The sequence below is a fragment of the Ricinus communis genome, chromosome 10 (genome assembly GCF_019578655.1).
Source record: "Ricinus communis isolate WT05 ecotype wild-type chromosome 10, ASM1957865v1, whole genome shotgun sequence".
NCBI classification, from domain to species: Eukaryota; Viridiplantae; Streptophyta; class Magnoliopsida; order Malpighiales; family Euphorbiaceae; genus Ricinus; species Ricinus communis.
In genome coordinates, this window is record NC_063265.1 from 25,551,522 (window position 1) to 25,577,745 (window position 26,224).

General features: G+C 32.0%; 1 protein-coding gene across 3 annotated transcripts; it reads left to right on the forward strand.

The window, feature by feature from the left end:
* Nucleotides 1–520: 520 nt before the first annotated feature.
* LOC8266804 lies at nucleotides 521–17,684 on the forward strand. 3 transcript variants are annotated; one of them, XM_015721441.3, is made up of 9 exons: nucleotides 521–957; nucleotides 1,988–2,455; nucleotides 2,626–2,800; nucleotides 8,402–8,690; nucleotides 11,906–11,978; nucleotides 14,965–15,055; nucleotides 16,269–16,348; nucleotides 16,433–16,758; nucleotides 17,358–17,684. In XM_015721441.3, exons 1-8 carry the CDS (start codon nucleotides 859–861, stop codon nucleotides 16,718–16,720), a joined length of 1,563 nt encoding a protein of 520 aa, XP_015576927.2. In that variant the 5' UTR covers nucleotides 521–858; the 3' UTR covers nucleotides 16,721–16,758; nucleotides 17,358–17,684. The 3 variants fall into 3 exon arrangements, with proteins under 3 accessions (XP_015576927.2, XP_015576928.2, XP_002522590.2); XM_002522544.4 differs by having other exon boundaries at nucleotides 523–957; nucleotides 8,393–8,690; XM_015721442.3 differs by lacking the exons at nucleotides 14,965–15,055; nucleotides 16,269–16,348 and having other exon boundaries at nucleotides 522–957; nucleotides 8,393–8,690.
* Nucleotides 17,685–26,224: the final 8,540 nt, after the last annotated feature.

Sequence of the window (26,224 nt, forward strand, 5' to 3'; positions counted from 1 at the left end):
AAAAGAGATTGCGGTCTTTCTTTTATGTAGTAACTAGAAGAGTATCATTATTTAATCTTTTTATATATTATTATTATATTCTTAATTTAATTAAATACACAACCCTCTTATTATAATTAGATTGTATTTTCAATTACTAAATTTATAATTTTTATCTTTTTTATAAATAAATTATTTATTATATTCTTATTTTAATTAAATACACAACCCTCTTATTATAACTGAATTATTTATTTATTTATTTTAATTAAATTGAATGTTAAATAATTATATATTTAAATTTGTATATTAACTTATCAAATAAAATGTTACAATATATTGCAAAAGACATTAAAATTCATTATTATTTTGGCATTTAGGTAAAATGTGGATTTTTTCATGGGGCGTGGACGCATAAAAACTCGCCCAATTCCGGCACCGTATCAACAAAATTATGCTTAATTCCAATTGGTAATTTAAATTGTAAAATATATAAAAGTTATACCTGACATTACTACCATTATAAAATCATACGACGGTTGTTTCTGCAATCAATCAAAAATAAATATATATGATTGTAATGATAGTGCAAAAGGGCAAAAATCATAGCGGAGGATGGTGAAGACAGCTCATCACACAAAGCAAGTTGGCGAGCAAATAATTTTGATATGATAAAACGAAAAAGAAAAAAGGAAAGGTGAAGAAAGGTACTCTGATTTAAGAGAAGCTTTCGCTTGGATGCTCAGACATATACACTGGAGTTCAAAAAGTACAACACTTATGAGTATGCGTGCAAACTAAATTATAGCTTAAGCACTCGCATTTCACTGTTCACTCACTTAAAATAGGGTTTGGTCTTCCAATCGTTGTTGATTTCTCATGGAGAATTCTGCAAATAAACATAAAAGCCTGGAAGAAGAAGAAGAAGAAGAAGAAGAAGAAGAAGAATCCATATCAGATTCTCCACATCATTCTAAGGTGACTTTTTATTATTATTATTCTCTCTTTCTTAGTATTATACCTTCAACATCTTGTCTTTTTTTAATTTTTTTTTAATTTTCATATATTCTGTTTCATGGATTGGATTCTATACAGCTGTCTGGTAGCTGGGTTCAAGTAAAGTCTTGGAGATTTCTACTTGTTAATCTAGATTTCCAAATGTTGATCTACAACTGGCCAAATATTATTTTTCGTTTTAGTAACTAAAATTAATATTGAATCCGATTAGATTGAGTAGGAGTGCGTAAAATTAGTTGTAAATACATGAGAGTATTATCAGTGAAATTAATTTTGTTTCTTTTATGATATTGTAAATTGTTATTGTTATTATTTTTACTTTTAACTTCTTTTACTTTCTGGAAAGCAATTGTCTTGAATTAAATAGGTTTAGCGATTCTATGATTTCTTTTTTATTACTTTTAGGATGTTAAACAAATGGTCATGGTCTGAAGAGGAGAGAGTGACTCGAATGCATGCATGGTTTTAGACTTTGAATGCATTTGGTCATATGCGGGGATGTAACTATTAAATCAAGTGAACGAAAACTTGGGTTGATTAGTTAACTGCTTAGGATGAAAATCTAGATTGTAATGTTCCTTCTTCCTATGGGACATATGCTGGATAAACTCTGATACTAGTCTTCTGTATTTAACATTTTGTATATACATATATTTATTAATTAAGAATGTTTAAACGAAGTGCTTGCCAGTGTTTCCTGGGTGGCAACTATGGCATGTGCAGATATTGATAGCACCTGGTGCAGTATTTTGTGGATAGCATTTTAATAGCTCAGACTTTTCTCTTTGATTTGATTCAAACCAGTTCTAGTAGTGAAAGTTCCCAATATTCAGTTAGTTGCCCTTTGTTTATGCTTCTTCCAAGACATTTGCTGGTTTCAGAGTATGATAGTTTGGTCATCTAATATTTAACTTTTCTTGTCTTCTCACTGTTCTGGATACATGCATTTTTGGTTTTAGACATAATTTTGTTTCTTTCCATGGTTTGGCAGGTGAGTTATGCAGAGAGAAAAACTGAAGAGACCACTCCAGTTCAGCAGTCTAGGAGACCAAACCTGTCTTCTCTGCAAATACCTGCAAGATCTGCGGAAAGTTCATCGCATGATTTTACTAGGATAGATATTGGTTCGTCACAGAGTCCAAGTTCCAGTAAAGCAGGCCTGCCCCCTAGACCTAATTCAGCCAAGTTCAAATCATCTATGAGAAATTTACTTTCCCAAAGAAGTTTCAGAGCAAAGAATTTGCCCCACGATGATGAAAACACTATTCTCATTGTTCCATATACACCATCATCTGATGTTCCAGTGGACAAACCTTCTACTTCAAGGTCATTTTCTCTCAATAAAGCTTTTCTCACCATATCAACAAAAGCAACAAATTCTCTTCCAGTTACACCCATTGGAAAGCTAGGTCTGCAAACTTTACAGGAGAGAGATCCAAATCATTGTCCTGATGATTCCGTGAGTGTCTTTGGCTCCTTCATAAATTAATAAGATATACATATCTTTGTATCATGCAGATATATTACCATCATTCTAAGAGTTGCACTCAGAAATGTCCTTTACTAACTGCTTGAAATGCTTTTTAAAATGTTCATTCAATCATTCTGTGTAAAACCCTATTTTGACAGAAAATAGAAGTCAAGCACCATATCAGACGCTCATTATCAGTTCCTCTAAATGTAAAGTTAAGAAGTTTGAGGAGAACAGAATCTAGTGGAGGCCTATTTCGTATAATTTCTGCATCCCCTCGTCCTGTGGCTGTTGACAAAGTCTTAGCAAACAATGACTCCAAGACTGAAATAGGTAGATTCTAATTTGTCATGAAATTTCAATTAACTGAAGAGATGCATGTTTACTCTATTATGCATGTATACATTGTGACTTGTAACAATTTTTCTCTCATATATAAAGCCTTTTTATACCATGAAATGGAAGAACCTCATTTTTCTGAAGTTCTTTTCGTACTTGAATATTGGAGGGTCAATTTAAGTAAGCTTTGGAGGTGAAAGTTATGTGTATTCTTCTTCTTTGCTGGTTATTTTACTTCTTGTATATGAGATAATTCATTTTAAGTTCTTGACCTGGTAATTTAATAGTAGTTATTAATAAAATATGTAAGTTAGTAAAGCATGTGAAAACCTTCTATGAAAACCTTCTATGAAAACCTTCTATCATAATGTACCTCTCACATATTTTTCCATTGACATTATTTTTTGATCCTTCCCTATTTATAAGACTATGAGTGATCCTAGGAAGCTATGTATGGTAAGTTAAATCTCCTCTCCTATTTATAAGAATATTTACAACCTAAATTAATGGCTTAATTACAGAAGTAATTTAGTTGTTGACCCCATTTATGGCTTTCCATTGACACTTGAATCATCACATTTATATTTGAACTTTTGTAACTTGATTCCTTATTCCACTTGAATTCCTAGTAGATTAGGAAACCTAGTTGAATCAAGATTCCTAGCATCATTAGAACTTCTTATATCATTGAAACTTATGCATCATTAGAATTCATCATGCCAATAGCATTCCTGTACTATTAACATTCCTTCTACATTAGGATTCTATATGCCTTTAGGATTCTTATCAAAATTGACTACCACGAAACATTTGCACCTGTAGCCAAGATATTCAACTTCTATTATCCTTGCCGTAAATTCCAATTAGCCTTTACATCATTCGGATCCAAAGAATGCGCTCCTAAACGATTTGGAAGTACTCAAAAAATATTCAAGAAAAAATGGTCTTGATTGATTTATGAATGAGTACAAAGTCCTCTTTAAATAAGAAGAGAAATCATAGAAAAAAGAGGAAAAGAATAAATTTAAATATGGACAACTGCCTATCTTTCCTAATGATAGAATTGACTATCTATATCTCCGTGGAATACAAATCCTAGCATAATCTATGATCATGGCTGAATCAAGGTCAAATCCCTAATTGACAGAATTTCCAACACTCCCCCACAAGCTAGTTTATAAATGTTCTCCATAGCCAGCTTGCCACTTAATTTATCAAATTGTTTTTTGTAGTCCCCTTCATTAGAACATCAACAATTTGTTCGGTTGTTGGAAGGTATGGTATGCATATTAGTCTAGCATCGAGCTTCTCCTTGATGAAATGTTTGTCCACTTCTATATGCTTTGTATGATCATGTAGCACTAGGTTATGAGCTATGGAGATAGCAGTTTTGTTGTCGTAATAGACTTTAATTGATGCTGAATAAGAAAACATCAGTTCTTCAAGTATTCTTTTGATCCATATTGCGTCACAAACTCCATGGGCAGCAACTCTAAACTTTGCTTTTGTACTACTTCTAGCCATCACATTTTGTTTTTTGCTTCAACAAGTAATTAGGTTTCCCCCAACAAAAGAACAATAGCCTAAAGTAGATCTTCTATCAGTAACACCACCTACCTAATCAGCGTCAATGTAGACTTCAACTTGTAAGTGACCATGTTTCTTGAACAATATGCCTCTACTAGGAGTCCCTTTCAAATATCTAGAATTCTATAGACAGCCTCAAAATGCTCTGACCCTGGGGAGTGCAAAAACTGACTTTCCATGCTAACTTCAAAAGCAATGTCAAGTTGCATATGAGACAAGTAGATTAATCTGCCTACAAGTCTTTGATATTGTTCCCTATCCTTCACTTCTTCGACTTTAGCAGCATGTAACTTCAAATTGGGCTTAATGGGAGTTTCTGCTAACTTGTAACCTAGTAAACCTGTTTCTTCGAGAAGGTCAAGTACATATTTTCTCTGATTAACAAAAATACCTTCTTTAGATCTTGCAAACTCCATTCCAAGGAAGTATTTTAGGATTCCCGGATCCTTAATTTGGAACTCCTTTGCAAGTCTCTTCTTAAGGGCTGCTAACTCCGTCTTATCATTACCGGTTAAAGTAATATAATCAATATAAGCAATCAATGCAACTTTATCATCTTTTGAGTGTTTATAAAAAATAGTTTGATTTGCCTGACTTTGAAGAAAGCCATAACTAATAACTGCTTTTCCAAAGCGTTCAAACCACGTTCTTGGTGATTGTTTCAGTCCGTACAAAGACTTTTTCAATCTACATACTTTTTCACTCCTAAGTTTTTTCCGAATGTTGGTGGCAAGCTCATGATAACCTCTTTTTCAATATCACCATTACAAAAAACATTTTTAACATCAAGTTGGTGTAAAGACCAATTTGAATTTTTTGCAAGGGAAAGTAGGACTCTGATAGAGCTTATTTTAACTATAGGAGAAAAGCCTCCTGAGAGTCAATCCCATAAGTTCGAGTGAAGCCTTTAGCAACCAGTCTAGCCTTGTACCTCTCAACACTCCCATCAGCTTACGCTAATCCAGGGTGAGAAATTTGGACAAGAAAAAATGGTTTTGGGATATTTACCTGTTTGTATCGAAGAAACACTAGGAATATCAGATGCAGAATTAGACTTTATCAGCTTCAAGAGTTGATTAATTTGCCTTTGTTGAAGGGACTTGATTCAACCTCATTAGCATTAAGGACCCCCACGGTTGCTCTTCTCCTTGCTTATTGCTTTTCCAATTGGCAGGTTTGCCATGAATTATCTAGTAGGTCTCACGAGTGTGGTGTGGCTTTTTGCAGTAATCACACCAAACTTGTGACTTCTCATCATCCCTGTGCTGATAACTTGACAACATCAGTAATCTAAGGCAAAATCTTAAATTGACTCACCAATGGTCTCTTTTTGGAGGATGACATTCCTTCAACTTTCTTCCCTCCTAACTTCAGCGAGAACCTCATTAATAGAAGGGAGAGGAGGTCTGTTGATGATCCTTCCTCACACTTCATCAAACTCGACATTGAGACCTGCAAGAAACTTGTAAATATGGTTGTCTTCCACCATTTTCTTGTGGTGGTTGCAATCATCAATAGACTTCCACTCATATGTGGTAAATAGGTCGAGATCTTGCCATAATCTCTTCAATGAATTGAAGTATTTGGTATCGGAGTCATCGACTTGTCAAACTTCTACTAGTTTTAGAGTCAACTTAAAAAAATTTCCTAGGTCAAAGTACATCTGATTGAAATTGTAATTGGAACTATTATCACATATATATTTGAACTGATATCTTCATCCATAGAATTGACCAGCCATGTCATAACCATGGAACTCTAAGCATCCCAAACATGGTATAATGTATCACCTGCTGCAGGAGCTTTCTTGTCCACGATGATGTAGCCAATTTTTCCTTGCCCACAAATATACGTTCGAACAGATTGAGACCAATAAAGAAAATTATTACCATTTAAACGAATAGTGGTGATTTGAATAGAATGGTACTGGAATGATTCGGCCGAGTCTCAAAAGTTTTTGTTTGAACAACAGTAACATGACTTTGGGTGGTTCCGATGTAACCTCAGACATGACTTACCGATTTACGACAACAGAAAGAAAAAAAATAGTAGATTTAGGGTTTTAGCCACGTTTAGAGAAACTCTGCTCGGATACCAACTTAGAAAATATTCAAGAAAATGTGTCTTGATTGATTTATGAATGAGTATAAAGTCCTCTTTAAATAGGGAGAGGAATCATAGAAAAAAGAGGAAAGATTAAATTTAACATGGACAGCTGCCTATGTTTCCTATTTTACAGAGTTGACTATCTATATCTACATGGAATACAAATCCTAGCATATATCTGTGACCATGGCTAAATCAAGGCCAAACCCCTAATTGTTAGAATTTCCAACAGAAGTCTTTATGAGCCTCCCACCTGGCTTCGAGGAGAAACTTGGCAAAATTAAAGTCTGTAAATTAAAAAATCTGTACGGTTTTAAATAGTCCCTTAGAGCATGGTTTGAGTGCTTTTGGAAGGCTGAAAGGAGGCATGATTACTATCAAAGTGAAGCACATCAAGCATTCCAAAGAAGGAAAATTGTAATTTTAATTGTTTATGTAGATAATATAATCTTGATGAGTGATGACAATGGTGAAGTAGAAAGACTGAAGAAGAAACTTGCTATTAAGGGCTTGGGCTTGTTGCAATGTTTCCTTGGAATGGAGTTTGTTAGGTCTAAGGAAGGCATCGTTGTTAATCAACATAAATATGTCCTTGAGTTGCTTGGTGAAACAGGTCTACTTGGCTGGAAAGTAGCTGAAACTTCGATTGAACCAAATCTAAACTACTATCTGCCAAAACCTAAAGATGTGGCGTAAAAGGAGCAGTACCAAAGGTCTATAGTAATAGGAAGACCTTCGATTGCTGAAAATCCAGTTCTCCATGGCAGAACAAAGCATGTGGAGGTAGATAAGCACTTTATTAAAGAGAAGTGTGATAATGGACTGATTTGTATGCCATACGTTCCAACTACTGAAATGCTGATATACTTGCGAAAATTGTATACAAGACGCTAAAGTTTGATGAGCAGGCTGGCAATGGAGAATATCTTTAAATCAGCTTGAAAGGTTGTGTTGGAAAATAGAAGATTCAGCTGAGATATTGCTTTAATCTAAGGGATTCATTAGCTATTTTATTTGTATATAAAAGCATCTTCAATGCACTATTTATTTCTTAAATATAAAGTAGAAGTTGATTTGGCTCTCTACATATGGAGAGCTAAACTTCACTCTCTACTTTATATTTAATAAATGCATTACAAGTTTCTATACACTTAAATTAATTGATATTTGTAATTCTCGTTTTTCTATTGGTAAAAATTAAAAAGAAAAGAAAAGAAAAATTAAAACTATTAATGCTTATGGAAATAAAAGCAAAATAAATAATGAAATATAAAGAGTGCATTAGACTTGGATAAAATATATTGTTCTTTATAATTGAAAATTCCTTGAGATGCACTTTGTCATAGAAATTATGCTTTCTAAAATAAAGAGCACCATTGGGATGCTCTATTTGTAAGATAAGAAAGTCAGATATTAGGTTAACTAGTTTGTTTAATAACTCCTAGTTTTGTTCTTTGTATTCTTCTATAAGTAGGAAACTGTATAAATCATTTAATCAAGAGAGTCAATACGCAGAAACCTCTTCTCAATACATACAAAACTTTTTCTTTTTCTTCTATTTTTCTCATTTCCTATACTAAATATATAAGGTGAAAGAGATTCTACGCATTCACATAAGTTGAAAGGTTGGCGAATAAGCTGTTTCCTGGTAGTTGCAAGTTTAAACACGACCTCTTTGAATACCTATGAAAAGCAAACCCTTTGTGATCCAATTACTTATATATCTATTCTTCTGCTAATGTTAAGGAAATGAATAGTTATTAGAAATGCAGTTATAGTGTTGCTAATTCCCAATAGTCTTTAAGCCTGCGTACGTTTCTCTTTGTTTATGTTATTCACTTACAAATTTGGAATTTGAACTATTTTGCTGTTCTCATATTGAAAATTTCTTAGCTAGTGAAGGTGATGGTGAAGACATTCCTGAAGAAGAGGCAGTTTGCAGAATTTGTTTGGTTGAGCTAGCAGAAGGAGGTGATACTCTAAAGCTGGAGTGCAGCTGCAAAGGAGAGCTTGCACTTGCACATCAGGAATGTGTTGTGAAGTGGTTTAGCATCAAAGGCAACCAGACATGTGATGTGTGCAGGCAGGAAGTTAGGAACCTACCTGTAACATTACTAAAGATACAAAATCCTCAAACCATTGTTAGACACCCCCAACCTGTTGCTCAACAACAGGAAGTCACTGGGTACAGGTAAATTCACCTACTTTAATGGCTTAGTTAAAAACATCCATAAACTATCTTCTCAATCATTATCCATATTTATACGCTCCATATTTTGGAAAAGGTTATGGGATACATATTTGGATAAGATACAAATTATATTTAGTAGGAAGAAAAGGAGACTGTGACATGTAGGATGGTGTTATCTGTCCATAAAAATTAATGCACTATAACCAGCAACAAAATAGAAGATACTGAAAGAGTAGCACCCTTAAATCCCTTTTTATAACACCTAGAGAAAACTACAGCACGAAAACTCCTGGAAACAAGCCCATTGAGGCCAAGAAACTACCTTATGCAAGCAGTCGAACAAAATTGGTTTTCAGAGAGATGCACCTCTTTCCAACCAAATACTCTACAAAAACGGAAACTAAAAGCATTACTCTGTTTTGACATCTTTTAGGGATTGGGGGAGTATGACTCAGTTGATTTTTCAATAATTTTAACTTTGTTAGGGGTTACAAAGTGAAAAGAGAAACTTATTAAAGAATGATGGTCCTGGTATTACATCCTATTTTAGCAACAACAATAGATATAATTGTAATACCTTTCAGCTTAAGTGTTTTTCAATTCCCAAAATGCTGCTCAAGGTTTTTGCACTTTTAGAGTGTCTACAATTGTATGGATTGGGCAATAGGTTACCTCATCACTTCTCCTTATCATCGACATTTTCAAATCTTATTTTGATCAAAATTAGTATTTTGTTTACTAATGTCATCATTGTGCCAAACAACTTCTATTCTCAAGGAAACTTGACATTGACTTTGGTGAGAAGGGATTTAGTATAATTTTCATAGTTCACATGACCTCGAGTAAATAGAAGGAATTTGGTATTGGACTAGAGTTCAATGATTGATACCACCATTCATAGCATTGGTATTGGTATTAGTATTAGTAACGTAGTAATGGTATTAGACAATGTTGGCTAAATTGTATTGAAAAATTATAAATTTAGTGTCTTAACTTTTCGATTTCTATTTTAGTATTTGGACTTTATTTTTATTTAATCAAATGTTTGAAATAGCTAATTTATGTAATAATATGGTATTTCTTATCAGTCATATAGGTTAAAGTTATAATCTAACTTATTTTACACATAAGGTGACTTAAATTTACTCACTCCTCATACTTAGAATTTTTTTCTCTTTCCTATTTTTTATTTTTTATCTTCTTTCTATTTTGTAAAATTTTGTTTTAAGCACTAAAAAGCAAAGATGTTGGATTACCTTTTTTTTTTTCTTTTTTTAAAAAAAAAAAAAAATTCTGTTCAGCTTTTATAAGGAAATATACCCATTTCTTTTAATTTCTAAAACTCATTGTCTTTTTTAAAAAATGGCCTCTCTCTTATTGTTTTCAAGTGAGAATATTATTTTATTCTTATTTTTTTCTCAAGGTGAACACAAGAAAATAAATAATTATTTTTCGCCTTTTCTTTGTTTGGATGAGTGAGAAAAAAATAAAATCTTATCATTTCCTTTCTTTTAATTTGTTTAAAAACAAACAAAAATTTTAAAAACTGGTGTTGAAAGCCACACAAGCATTCTAAAAAAGCAGAAAAAAGAAAGAGAATATGAGATTATTTAGAAGGATGATATTGAAATCAATTTATTGTTCAGAAAGCTGCATAAGCATTTTAACTTTTAAAACCGGCTAGAAACACTATATTGAATGTTTTTAGCTGGCTCAAACACTTAATTGAATAAAAAAATAATTCAAACATCAAAATAATAAAATTAGAAAATTTTAGACAACAAATTCGTAATTTTTACAAATTGTATTGGTATGCACGATGTACTTCTTTTTATCCAAAAAATTAGAAAAATGGTCTTAATCAACAACTAAAAGAGATTTTAATTGCACAAGATATAAAATAAGGTTAGGCCAGGCTAGGAAAGAAGGCAACAATTGCCTAGCCAACTATTGGATCGAAAGAGAAAAGAAAATGTGCTTGTCATAGCAAAGTCTTGAAACGAGATTTGACAATGGACTTCATCTTGTAAAAAAGAAAACATAACATGGAAATGTTTTTGGGAAAGTAAAAAAAGGGTCCCTTATGATTATGTACTTTTCATTTAAGGATATGTGGTTCTGTCTTGTCATTTGGGCTATGTGGTTTCAGTTATGTTTCACTTTAGTACCATTTTCAACTAATATTGTTAATCTTTTCTGTTGTGACATTAGAAAACATTCATTTTCAACAGTAGAAACATTTCCTAAGTAATTTATTATCAAATTGTGTAATGGAATACTCCTAAAAATGAATTTATTTTAAAACTTATTTCATCTTATTTCTTATAAAATTAAGAAAGTACATATTAATTTTATTAACTGTGAGTTGATTCTAGTTAGTTGTATGATAAATTATTTAATAAATAATTTTATTATTAAATTTTATATTATATTAATATAATCTTAGAAATTTGACGACATTAGTCAAGAGGACTAAAATGAAATATAGACTCTGGACCACAGACCTTGTGAAAATCACATACCAAAAAGAGTGTAACCACAAGGTAGATTTTTGTACTTTTCCCTATTATTTTTCCTAGCTTGATTTTACTACAAGGGATATTATAGCATACAAGTAAGTTATCTGCTTGTAAAATATTAGCTGGTTGGTTTCATAAGATCTTGGCATGACCAAGTCCAAAATGTATTGGAAAAAGTCTCAATCTGAACTGAACATCTAGTGATTGTTCCCTAGTCTAGTCAGGTTGAGTGGTAGCATGATTGGATTAGATCTGACTGCTCAGATGACATGCAAATAATGTTATCTGCTTGTCAAAATGCCAAACATATGGTTATGCAACGAGAACATGATTATACATGCTATGGTTATTTTCTTCATGGCAGAGATTACAGTAGTATCTAATTCCTAAGAGAGGCATATACATCTCTCTCTTTTGTTATTTATTGCTTATTTATGTTACATGATGCTGGCAATTATATCATGCTTGTTTAAAGGGAAATAGATGTTATGCTGAATTCAGATTAAACATCTGCAAAGTTAGTAAAACATAAACTTCTTTCTTCCTCTGGGCTGTTGTCACAGAATTGAACAGCATTCTTGCATCTATAATTTGAAAGGGTGCATCTCAATTTAAAAGGTTCTTGCTCGTGTCTGCCAAATATTTTTTGTGTAAATTGGTTTTGGAGTTTATAGGTAATTGTTTCTCATTTGACAGGCTGTGGCAGGATGTACCAGTTCTTGTCATGATCAGCATGCTAGCATACTTTTGCTTTCTGGAGCAATTACTGGTATGTATATTTTTCTAATTTTAAAAATAAAGATAGGCTTCTAAAAGGGGAGCATCTTCTTTATATACTTTGCAACAATGAATGTAAGAACCACCTAATGAACTAGATAAGACCTGAAAAGTAAATTACCAAGGCACTTGGGTGATAATTGAGTCCATTTTTTGAATCTTATACGCTTTATTGAAGGTGCTATTACTAGTCACATTATGCTGAGGAGAGTTTGGTTTTTAGGGAATCTCCACACCTTTTTTGATTACACAACATTTGGTTGTTAGAAAGCAAATATTATGCCGATGAAGGATTTGTGGACAAGTGACTTGAGAATGTGAGATTATACAATTACATTATCACGTTCTGTAATCTGAGGCAATAATATGGAAATGAGATTAGTAAGTTTTAGAAGTTTTATTTATCCCATATCGCCTAGTTACTGGGCTGTTATGTTGTATATATGTGGATTGGGTATCTCTTCCTTTGAGCTAGCTTTTGGGAATGAATTCTATCCAAACCCATTTGTCATGGTATCATAGCCGGCCTTTTTATCTGCGGTGATGGGTTTGGACCCGGTCCATTTGCATGTCACGCTAAGTGTGAGGAAGGGTGTTGGAAATTGTATTTATCTCACATCGCCTAGTTACTTGGCTGTTATATTGTATGTATATGGATTGGGCACATATTCCTTTGAGCTAGTTTTGGGAATAAGTTCTATCCAAGTCCATTTATCAGTAAGTTAAGTAGTTTACCATTGTATTCTTAATCTAATTCAAGTTGATTTAGAAAACCTATTTATTTACCCAAATTGAAAATCTAAATGTAAAATTCTTTCAATCCACATAAATAGCTTTGAAACTTTTTCTTATGCATGTTGTCTTACATTTTATAAATAGGACAATTTATTATAAAATTAACTAAGTAAACTATAATATAAATGGATGTTGTGAAATTTTTTATTTTTATTATTGTTGTTTACGAGTAAAAGTAATTTGATATTTTGTAGTTATGAGTTAAAATTTGTAGATATACTGTGCATTCTTTGAATATAATAGTATAATATATTATTAGATTTGAGTGTATTTATATCTATTCAAATGGGTTCAAACGAAGAGCTATTAGCAGGTATTCAGTACCTTTTAGTTTGTGTTTGCATTTGGAAGGATAGCAGTGCCGAGTTGGAGAAACATTGTCAGAATACTCATATTCTCGCCCATGAAGATGACAGTTACAATTCCATGTACAAGGAAACTTGATGGTGGAATTGATAGAATTCTCGGGAATGTAACATTCTTCTGTACACTAATCAGAAGCTTGTTGCATTTGTAAGTCACTTTTCTGTGTAATTTTGGCAACTAAGCATACCACTAGAGAGCAATATTTGCAGGCCTCTACTATCTGTAGCATGCCACCCTTCCCTTAAAGGCGTACACTGAAATCTTATCATATCGTATGAATGATCTTGTCTAATGCTTTCAAGTTGCTAAACTAGGCTAACCATTATCAACATTATAATTTACGCGTCTTAGTGCACGCTTAAACCTGCAGTGACTTATCTCTAAACATCTTGCTCATTGAATTCCAACTTGAAAGAGCAAAATGATTCAAATTTTATTTTATTTCAATATCTGTCAATAAGGTTATATTTCTAGGTTTTAGTATAATTATGCTAGCTTTGTGACACGATGATATATAATAATCTATATCTATCTATAAACAATAAGATCGTAGAAGTTATATTTGTTCCACATCGATAAGTTACTAGGCTATTATAGTGTATATATGTAGATTGGGCACTCTCTTCCTATGAGCTAGTTTTTGGGAATGAATTCTATCCAAGCCGATTTGATATGGTATTAGAGCCAACCTTTCGTCTGTGATGATGGGTTTGAACCCAGCCTATTTGTATGACACGCTAAGCGTGAGAGAGGGTGTTAGAAGTTGTATTTACCCCATATCGGTAAGTTACTAGGCTGTTATAGTGTATATATGTGGATTGGGTACCCTCCTCCTATGAGCTAGCTTTTGGGAATAATTTCTACCCAAGCCCATTTGACAAAGATAATCATTTTTTTTGTTTTTATAAATCTTCATTCCATTCTTTGAAGAGTAAGAAGCAGATAGTGCAAAAGCCCACTCTTTGCGTATGCTCTTCCCCAAGTGTGCAAATTGCATGTAGAGATCCGTAGGGGCTTTAGTTAGTTGCTTGAAATCTATTGCTTATGATAGTGATGTTGTAAGTTTGAGCCCGACTAAGCCTACCACCCCTTCTCTTTACTGATAAAAGGCAGTCGATGTCCTAGCCACCCTGCAGCACACATCTCAATCGTGACAGCATTTGGAAGCACACTGCTGCTGCTGCCATCGGCCGTGCCTCCTATGCCTACCACTCACCCATGCTCTTGTCCCTTCGGGCAATATGGCTTTCGTAATACGTGAAGCAGCTGAGCATCTTCAATCGCTATATTCTAGCTTTAACAATGAAGTTACAGCTTTAGGCAAAAAGTGAAAGTGAAACCCTGAAATCTTATTATTTTGTTTTTGAACAACGATCATTCATTACGGTCGACCGACCAAAGACTTCAAACCGCCCGAGCAAGCCTGATAACTAAAGTTGCTATGACTATAATCTTACAATTACAAATAGGCTAGATCTTTGTCAATTGACACATAGGAATTGCCTTCTGATTTCTACAAAATCTTGTAAAACAAACTTGTTTTCTTTTACAAATTGAACTTTTGCAACTTCGCTGAAATTCAGTGGCCACTGATGAAGTAATTCCTCTTAGGGCATATGATATGGTATTATAGTTTACAAATTATCAAATTTACTCCTGAATTATATCATGACATATAAACCATCCTCCATGAATACATTGGACCTCTTCTTGATGAAATCAACAAGTTACAATTGCAAGTCTATGTGATGCATGTTGCTTTTTTTTTTTTTTCTATTTATTTTGCGGCACTTGTTGATGATTTGACCTGTTTCTAGGTCTCTGAGTTGGGGCCTCGTGCTCTTGCTATTTCACTGCCTTTCTCTTGTGTTTTAGGTCTCCTTTCTTCAATGATTGCTTCCACCATGGGTGAGTTTTTCCCTTTCCCTTTTTTCTTTTTTCCGGTCTCTGATTGTCAGACTTGCTTCATTAGTGACATACAATTGAATTAATTATCTCATATCCTGACATTAGGATCACATTGCAATCTTATGTAATACTTTTATTTTTATCAGTAGAATATTTATATTATAAGTATGCATTTATATCAATTCTATCCAGAGATCGCAGGGTGCATGGCTGAGCAATTTAAATATTGATTGAACCCAATTATTGTTGTTATTCAAGATGTGAAGACAACAATATCTGCGGATATGCATTATAAAAGACATAGAAGTAAATAACTGTTGATCCTGACCTGATCTATAATGGAATAGGAAGATAGAATCTCCTAGAAAATTGTTTGCCCTAACAATTCATTTATTATTTCCAACAATGAGACTCTGCCTTAAAGAACCATAAAGAAGAAGGCATTCTTAATCCTAAGTAATATTTCTAGATGCTTCCAGCAAGCATGGTAACAAACTTTCACTTGGGACTCTTGGTCCTAATAAAGTCGAGGATAACCTTCACATCCTTCAAAATATTTGCTTAAATACTTAACATTCCAACTAAGAATTTGTCATGATTTTGATCTATTCTCCCCTATCTTTTGAACCTTCACAATGCCCAGAATTACCAAACTTTTACATCTTTTCTTAACTTCCCCCTCTTCATAAATCATCTTTACCTAAATCCTTTAATATTTGTACAGTTAACTTGTGCCCACTCTCTAAGAAGGCATATTGACTCTTACTTGTGACCTGCTAAGAGGCCTTATCTCTTCAGTTCGTGCAAATAGGATAACAGCATGATCGGATGCAGTAAATTCTTCACAAACACGACATCTATGTAAAATTTTAGGACTGATGTGAACTATATAAATGCCAATTTTAAACTGGTTGGTCTTGCTCTAATTGGTTATTCAGTCCCTTTAGTGTACCAAGTTCTTAATAGTAATCTTTATGAGGAAAAAGTATTCAGATCTCTTAGGTTCATAAAGTAGAAAACTAGAACAGAAAGGCATATTCTATGCAGGTGAGAGTATGAGCAAATTAAGTTTTTAAGTTTGTTCTGATACTTGTTACTCAAGCCAGTCTTTAATTTTCTCCATTCATGTTTTCTCCATACTGCTGGCAGAAAAAGCACCTTTTGCTTGATGAATATTTGTGACTGAGGGAACTTACATTCCTGATGGTGGCAGTGAGCAGGAGTTACATATGGGCTTATTCTTCCTTCCAGTTTGCCGTAGTGATCTTATTTGCTCACATCTTTTATTCTGTTGTAAGCAAACCAAATTTTTCGGTCAAGTCTTTTTCCATTAGGGGGATGGAGTTCACATCTTATGTTCTTGTTCTATGCTTGCAGCTTAGTGTGAACCCTGTTCTCTCAGTCCTGCTATCCTCTTTCACTGGCTTTGGGATTGCAATCAGCACAAATTCTCTTCTTGTCGAATACTTTAGATGGAGAACAAGCAGGCAGCTGCATTATCCCCGTCAGCCTACAAACAGAGTAGTGCAGCAACAGCAGCTGCAACATGAAAACCAGCAGACAGATGAGGAAGAGCATCATCAGCAACAAAGACAAATGGAAGGTTCTGATGTTAGGCATACTGGCAATCCATGGCAGCAAGAAGCCATTCACCAGAATATATAGATATGGCAAAATTATAAGAGTTTTGGTTTCCACTAATGGTAAAAATGCTTTATTTCAGTGCTTCACAACATTTGAAGTTACTATTTTGGCATTCTCATCAGAGCTGTAGTGAAAAGATTTTTGGTTAATTAGTGATCAACTGTATTCTGAATATTCTGCTTTGTGCAAACATCTTCAGGGATAGGCTGTGTCACTGATTTTAGGCAGTTGTCTCATTGATGATTAAGATATGACCTAATAGTTTAAGCTTTTAGGCTTTGGTTTCAAGATTTACCAGAATGTTTAAAAGCCTTACAGGAATCGAAATTAGGTGAATTAATTCTTGACTGGAACCCCATTAATTCTTGACTGGAACCCCCATTATTGGTATTACCTCCACTGGTATGAATTATGTGGTGTCCTGTTCTGCTTCAGATGGCTTCACTCTGTAAAAGAAATATTCCCTTTTAATTGCTGATTGGAAAAAAATAGTAGCAGCTCTTTTGCTAGTCAAACAAGCTTAGGTCATTGGTCTGTATAGGATGTGATTCCAGGAATTTGCTATCCAGCTTGTTTCTAGACCCGGTATGCATTGTAGACAGCCTGAATTTTCTGAAACTATGTGTTAACCAACATTTTTATTTTTGTTTTAATGCAGGTCCAAACATTGCTTCTGGGTTGAATTGTGATTTGTACATGATAAAAAATCTAAAACAAGGGACTCGAGAGAAGACCGAATATGTGTTTTGTTTGTAATCGGTTGCAGAAGTATGGCTGCACTCAATAGTTGATAGTTATGATAAAGGTAAGCTTGTTATTGTAACAGAAAGTAGGAACCATCAATATCTCCAAATTCTGAAATCAAGCCATATCAGTGCTGTAAAAGAAAACTTATCGGTAAACCGCATATTATTTGGCCTAATTTATGAAGACATTGTAAAAGTTATTGACGCGTGGTAATAAGAAAAATTATCGTTATTACTTAGATTGGACATGGATATCTATAAATGAATTTTTTCATTAATTTTTTTGAGTTATTTATATAAATTCTCTTTTTTAAAGTCTCGATAATATTTTTATTTCCGAACTAAATGAATTTTAATATAATTTTTATTTGTAAAAATATATATTTTTTAAAAAATACTAATAAATTTGCAAAAAAAAAATAGTTTTTCATAAAATGAAATGACATGGCATATAACCATTTACTAAAACAAATAAAGAATACAATTCTTTTAAACTCTTTTCTTATTTTTAAAATTTTAAAAGTTGGTTAATATAATTACATTTTTCTGTGAGTTTATATTTTTAGTTAATTATAAAATATATTTAAGATTTTGAAGGTTTAAAATTGTCACGATAACATGTTTTAATTACTATTTGTCTTGGATGTTTTTTATATTTTATTTATTTATTAAATCAAAATTGTAAATACATATCTATTTAAATTAAAATATAAAATTATAAAGTAATCGTGATAAATATTTTTAAAAAGAAAAAGAAAAAGAATGAATGAACCAACGAATGTTTCAACCATGTTTATTTCTTTTTGTCACTCTTAAGATTTATTATTTGAATTTATATTATTTGTTTCTCCTTTTTAATAGAATATTTCTTTCGATTGATTAATGGATTCAAGAGGGTTTGATTGATTAATAAGTGATCTTTATCCTTCAATTCTAAAGCTTAATTTTTTTACTGTTCATTTATAAATTTATATATATTGTTTATTCCAAGAAAAGAATTGTATATTATTATCAATTAAATGTGATTCCTTTTATAAAGTATTACTTAAAATTGAAATCTTAAGAGTTTTGAATGGAGAATAATATAATTGGTCACTAAACTTTACAATTAGTTTCATTGTGGTCATAAAATTTTAATTTGTTTATTTCATCATTCAAGTTTATTTTTGAAATTTAGTCAATGAGAAATTGACATATCATATTTTTCTTAATTATATTTTTCTTATTAGTTGTTCTTGTCGCGTGTTAATTTTTTTTACAAAGTGACTAAATTGAAATAAAATTAAAGTTGGATGACTAATGGAAACAAATTAAAGTTATATGACTAAATTGAAACTAAGTGCAAAATTCAGTGACCATTTATATCATTATTCCGAGTTTTGAAATTAGTTAGTATTAATAAGACAACTCATTAGTGTTTGCCACCTTTTCTTTTTCTCTATTTTTACACTTTTATTCTTATTAAAAATTTCAGTCTACTGTTAATCATATTTTAAATCAACGATTCTTTTTTACTTGTTACAAAACCTTTAAAGAAAAAATTATACTTATAGTAGCTTTTGAAAAGCCTATCTCATATAACTAAAGGTGAGCAAAGAAATCGAAAAAATCAAACCGATTGGAATCGAACATCAATGACTTTGGTCATATATAAATAAAATATAGCCGATAGGCTAGCAGTAAGCTTTCGACTGCAGCTGCCCCTTTTTTTGGAAGGATCAAGTTCCGGATCCAGATATGGAACTGGAATGGGGTCCAATTTGAATCGATCTTATAAAGTTTAAATTTCAAGATGAAACTTAAAAAGTTTTATTTTGACAATATTTATATTCTTAAATAAATCCCTTTAAAGCTCACAAATAAGAATTAAGAAATATAGTGTTTAAGTGTCTCAATTATAATAAAAAATTATTTTATATGTAAAATATCAAATTATTAAAATACATAAATTTTTTTATTAAATTTTATCACTTCAATGAATTTCTTTTTTCCTACTCCATTAATACTCTCTCTCACGATAAATAAAGATAAAATAAAAAAGGAAGTAATTAATACCCATTAATTGCTTAATATAACACTCAAGTTAAATAAATTTTTTTAAACTACACTTATTTTAGAATGGAGAAAGTAATAAGCTATATTTTACAGAGGAGATGAATAGTTAAGTAGTTTAATTAAATTCATTAAAATTTAGTTTAATAATAAATAGAAAAAATATGAGAATAAAAGAGTTTTATTGTATGAAGTTTCTTTTAATGAAATTTATCATGTTTGTCATTCATAGAAATAAATGGGTACATTTTGACACATATTATATTACTATAAAAATAATTAAGAAATATAAAAAGATAAAAGATAAAATATTTCCATCAAAAAAAATTTCTAGGTCCTGCATGCTTATTTTTTGATAAATTTAATACAATAATATAAAAACAAAGCATTGAACTAATAATACATCAATAAGCTACAAAAAGAACTTCACTAGAGAGAAAATGATGCTAATAAAATTGTAGAGACAAAATTGAGAGAAAAAAAATATGTTGGTTAAATCTATTCATAATAATAATAAGATGAAATTAAAATAATTCACCAAATTTGAGTACTAATAATAATAAAAAGATTAAGGTCTATAATAATAATAATAATAATAAATAATTTTTTTATTAAAAATTATTAAATTAACACTAATTGATTAAATGGGTAGGTAATAATTTATATGGATTATATAAATCTGGATATTAATATAAACTTTAAATGAGTCATATTTGGATAAATAGGTTATTTAAAACCCATCCTTTTTATAGTCAATCCACACCCATCCATATCCATTCATTTGACACCTATGTTCTTAGCTAACATTTATTCATAGCTCATGTCTAAAACATGGACTTTTATCATCTAGATGATAATGTTATTTAAAAATAATCTTATTATAATTGAATTTATTGTATTTGTATGTATACTTTTTGGTATTTGTTTATTGATTAAATTATTGTATTTGTATGTCCTTAAATTTTAATTTAAAATCTTTGAATTTTAATTTATCACAACATTTATATCATTTATTGACAAAATAACCACCAGAATAATGATGTGAAACAAACATATAATTAATTCTATAAAATATATATCATGTCATTAAAATGACTAAAAATGAAGATACTATAATTAAAAATAAATAAACAATATTATAAAGGGTTTGTGATATCAAAATTAAAGTTTAGGATGTTTGGTATTACAAATAAAAAATCAAGATGGTAATTGTCATTGAATTTTGAGCCGAATTTAAGGATGATGAAAATTTTTAGCTAGTGAGTGCTTTAAAAGAGGAAAAATGCTTGATAATCTAAGAAAATACCCTCGAGGATTGCTTGGAACGGAGTCTGGAGCTAAGAGAACTAATCCTGCCCTAATCAATAGGTTGAATCCACAGAGGACAAAAAAATCCTTTAATTGACGTGACAAAGATCCTAGCATGTTAGAATATTTTTAAACTAATCCAAACCACTCTTTCTGGAAAATCTAATTTCCTCCTCATATATGTTCATTATATTCTTTCCTAAAAGGCTAACTTTTAGGGATATCTAGACTTGAAAAAGAAAAAACCTAAACCACTTTCTACCCGACAACAAAGAAAATCCTAAAACCCTAGACTTCCATAAAAAAAACCTTTAGGAAAACCTAGTTCTAAACATTTCTCCATCCATTTTATCATAAAAAAAAGAGGTTAAAGGTTATTTTGGTTTAAAAAAACTATTTTTTAGGAAAGAAGAAATAGGTTCCAACAACTTTTTTTTTTTTGGTTTAGTTCTTAGGGGGGCATTTTTCAAGGACTAGATATATCATTCTTCTATTAAAATGTTTTATCTTTAGTTCCAAGTCAAAGGTCACCACTTGATGGCTAGACTTAATTTTCGTCAATATCCTGTGTAATTTTAACAGTTTTTAAGCTTTTTGATTCATTTATCTTTGTTGGAAATTATTAGTGTAATATCCAGAATTTTTATTTAATAATGTTAATATTAATAATAATTAATAACCTAGTTTTTATTTAAATTAATTTTAGCTTTATTCTTTTTATTTGGTTTAATTTGAAATGATTTAATGAAAATTTTAATGTTAGACAAATAAAAGAGTTATTTTTCTATACCCAATTAGTTGGATCTTTAAGAAATTAATTAAGCAAATTATTTGAGAAATAAATTATATTTTGGTTATTCAAATTTTCCTCCAAATATATATATTTATATAAATAAAATTATATATTGAAAAATTATGGAAGAATTTGTAAAGGATATTTTTATAAAAGAATTTTTGGGGAAATTGGTATTTTAATTAGCTAGCGGTATTAAATTTTAAGTTGGAAAATAGTTAGCAAATTGATTAATTAAATTAATTGTGTGTTAGGATTAAATTGGAAATTTATTTGGAATAAGGATTAAAAGTATAATTTTATTAATATGGGGTTTTAATGAAAATTTGTATGTTTGGTATTTTTGTAATTAAATATGTCGGCAAGGGCTTTTTGGTAATTTTATATTTAAAAGCAAGGGTGTATATGTAATTATATATTTTTAATAATTCTAATTTGGCCCAAATTAATTAGTTAGGGGCTTAATTGAAAGGCTAAAGAAAATTTTAGGGGTTAATTGGAAATTTTTCAGGACAAAATTGTTGTAATTACAAAAGTTTAGGGACTAAAAGGTAAGAAAAAAACTTCAGGGACTAAATGTCGATATGGAGAAGAAGAAAAGAAGAATCGGGGAGAGAGAGAGGGAGACCGGAAGAAGAAGATGGGTCGGCCGACCACCGGGCTTGCGCTAGCGTGGAGGCAGCAAGAAGGCCTGGAGGCGGAAAGCGAGGAAGAGGCGGCCTTCGGTGCTTTTTTCTGGCCTTGCCTACCGATCTCGGTGGCAATCGACTCCCCTCGGCGAGGACTCTCTTTTGGCCGCAGCGGCGACGCCAATGGTGGCCGGAAACGAAAGATCCGATGGAGAGAGAAAGTAGGGGGGTAGCCGGCGTTTTTTGGCTTTTCCAGCGAGCTCCGGCGAGGGATGGATGATCGGAGGACGTATCCCGACTCTTCTCAGCTCAAGCTTCACAATGGCACCGTTTTCATGGTGATCGGACTCTGTTTGCAAATCGACGGTCGAGATCGTCTGCAAATCTCTCCAGATGATCGGAGGTCGGATCGAAAAATTGAAAGTGGGGATCGTCATCAGCGCATCGTTTCGAGTCCGATGGTGTGTTCGAATTGTCGATCGAACTCCGGCAGCTGGAGGCGAGTCGACCGAGCAATCAAGCGTCTCGGTAATTTTTCTTTGACCCGTTGATTTTGAAAATTCTTTAGTATAATTATCTGTTTATTGAATTGTGTTGTGCATTAGAAAATATTTGTGAGTTAAAATAATTGTTTGTCGGACTGCCTGTCATAGTCGTGAATTGTGCTGTGTGGGGGAGTTGGGAAAAATAGTAAAGTCTTGGGGACCCGACTCCCATTGTATTAAATTGTTGAATATTTATAGTGTTTTTCTGGCAGGTCCTGGACCCGTTTTACAAGGGGTAAATGTCCGTGTCTTAGGGGAGGTTCTGCTGGATTTTCGGTAGAATTCTTTCGAGTCGAGATTCTTAGACAGTCAGTCCTAGGAGTCTAAACCTAGGATTAAATTGTCAATTGTTTCAACGTTATTGATTAATTATTTTTCGTGATTAGATAATCTGTCAGTTCGACTCGCTCCACCCGAGGCACCGGAGCAGAGATTAGGGTCGTCAAGGCTGTGAGTTAAAGTCATATATCGGTTATGCACGTGTCATGAATAAATTTTTGGTTTGCTATCGTGATTATTTTATTGCAAGTTTAATTATTAATTTAATTATTATCCATATGTATTATGCTTTTTAATTACTATTCATGTATGTTCTTCCTTTATCATTGATTTTATCACTGCATGATGACTCGGGATGGGATGGCAGTAGAATATAAGAGTTTGATAAGTGTTCCAGTATAAATCCGAGAGTGATGGAAAATGGTAAATAGGTAAATTTAAAAAGAAAAGATTAGGACTTGCCCTGGTTCTCTGGGCTTAATAGAGTTGTTTGCCGGAGGTAAGGTCCCCAGTCGAGCATTGCTCTTTGGGCGCCGACTTATTTGGAAACCTAAGTGACCAGACTGGAGGTAAGGTCTTTGGTCGAGCTTCGCTCTCTAGGCGTCAGTCTTATTGGAATAAGAGAGCCGAAAGGCTAAGGCTGATAGCGAACATTAAGTTACTGGATTGGAGTTAAGGACCCTGGTCGAGCTTTGCTCTCTAGGCGCCAGTTCTGTTGGAATGAGATTAGTCGAGATGTTAGAGTTGAGGTTAGTCGAGATGTCAATGTTAAGATTGATCATGATGTTAGTGTTGAGATTAGTGTTCTACTGAAGTACTTCGTCCCGTTGTGTGTGAAATTTATTTTATTCAAGCATGACATGACACGTTTATTTTTGCATGACTTAGTATTTATTTCAAATTAAATAAATGTACTATTGAGGTGTTTGCAACTATTTTTAGATATATGATTTTAGCTCACTCTCGAGACTGACAGTCTCAATTTTACTGTTTTTCAGATCCGTGACTATTAGTCTTCCCGCGACTCTTATCTAGTAACCCGACTCCTTCATCATCGGGTGATGTAATTTATTTGGTATGTTAACTTGTAAAATCTTAGAATCTCCGCAGTAGAATTAATAGACTTATCTGTTGTAACTCTTTATAGTTTCGGGTCTCGCTTAATTCTTCTGGCAAACCGAATTAATTATGTAAAATTTAATGGTTACGATAAATTGTGGAATCAATAATATTAAATGAGATGAGATTTATTTAAGTCAGTGAGTGTCAGGCTTACTACGGGATTCGGTGGCCTTACGCTTACCCATTCCCTAGTGCCGGTCACGGGTCCACAGATGGGGTCGTGACAATTAGAAACTAAGGTCTATAGACTTGCAGAGATAAAGTATAGGCACGTCTAAAAGAATTGTATAATGCAGATAGAGTACGATAAGAAGACTTACAGAAATAAGACGTGGGCGCGCTTAATAGAGTTGTATGGTGCATATAGATTAAGATGGATTATTTAATTAAAACTTTTTAAGACTTTTATAGATTTTTTTTTAAATGAATTACTTTTAAAGAGTTGATAAATTTTTAATGACTTTTACTGAATTTATGATTTTATAAATGACTTTCACAAATCTTACTTAAAAATATTTTTATAGACATTGATAGACTTTTGTTGATTTTCATAGACTATTATTTATCTATTATTTAATTATTTAAAAATAAAGTTAATCATTTTACTTTATTATTTTCTTCATCTTTTTTTTTTTGCATTTACTATTTACTTTAAATATTATTCCACTTAATATTATATGCAACTCTATACATAAGTAACAGACTTCATTTTATTATTATGTCAAATTCATATCATTTTAAAATTTTCTATCTCATAACATGAACACTATTTTTTTTGTCAAGATAATAATTTTTTTAAAAACAATTATCTTATTATGATTTATCTCCTATTAAACCACCAAATTTATATCATACTCGCTATATTTTATTTATTACTTATTTGATAAATACTTACACCAATAATAATCATGCCTACTAATTCATTGATAAATATCTAAATCGACAACAATCACGTTTACCAATATATTTCTTTTTATCTTTCCAATAAAACCTAGAAGTCTATATATGGTGGGGTTATTTGCTCAAAATAATTCTTTAAATGCTTCATTTAAAACTCATATTTTTATGCTGGCCCTTTTAAAATTAAGTTAAAAATACAAGCTAATTGTGAGTATCCCTTTTCCGGATCTAGATATCGAGAAAAAAACGGAAAACCTTATGATGAGAGTTACTGCTTTTTCGAGTCTGGAGAAGTGAAGAATAGATAAAATCGAGGCTTTGATCGAGGTCAATCCAGTTGGAATTACCTTTTTGAAATCAATTTGGACTTAATTATCAGAAAAATTAAGTTTCAGGGTCAAAACAGAAATTTTTACAAAATCAAGGACTAAATTTTAAATTTAAAACCAATAGAACCGATTGGCTCTTCCTAGATCCAATTAGATTTTGACACCCCGACATTGTTTTCTTGGATGATTTTATGTCCAGATACAGATTCTAGAAGGTTTTCTTGACGATAATTATTGTTTTATCGGTATTATTTAAATTTTAGATAAATAAAATGAATATTTATCGGTATTTCCTAAATTTTATCCCTTGCTCTAAGGTTTCCTTTGAAACCCTACCGCTACAAATAAAAAAGGTATTTAGGATTTCAGGAGGGAAATCAAGAATTAAAATTCGATCATAAGTGAAATCAAGAGAGAAGAAACACTGAGAAAGAAGAGAAAGAGAGAAAATCAAAAGAAAACATAAAGAAAAATACTGTCGATCGTAGTCACCATTTGAGAATCCAATCCACTGGAGAAAGAATAATTTTAGGAAACAAGCCACCTAAGAAAGCGCATTTTTGAAAACTTTTTTTTCAATCGACAGAAGATTTCATAAAGCCGGATCCAGCTCGAGATTCCTACCTAGTTTTTGATTCAACTACCTCCTCATTGCTGAGACTCGTAGATCCCACTTCCATAGTGATAGCCTGAGGGTCCCTTCCACCATACATCTGCATCTATTATAAAAATCAGTTCTTTCATTCCTCTTTTTTTTTTTTATATTATTTGTTCTTAGAAGCATGATTAGGATTTTGAATCTTTGATACATATGATTAGATT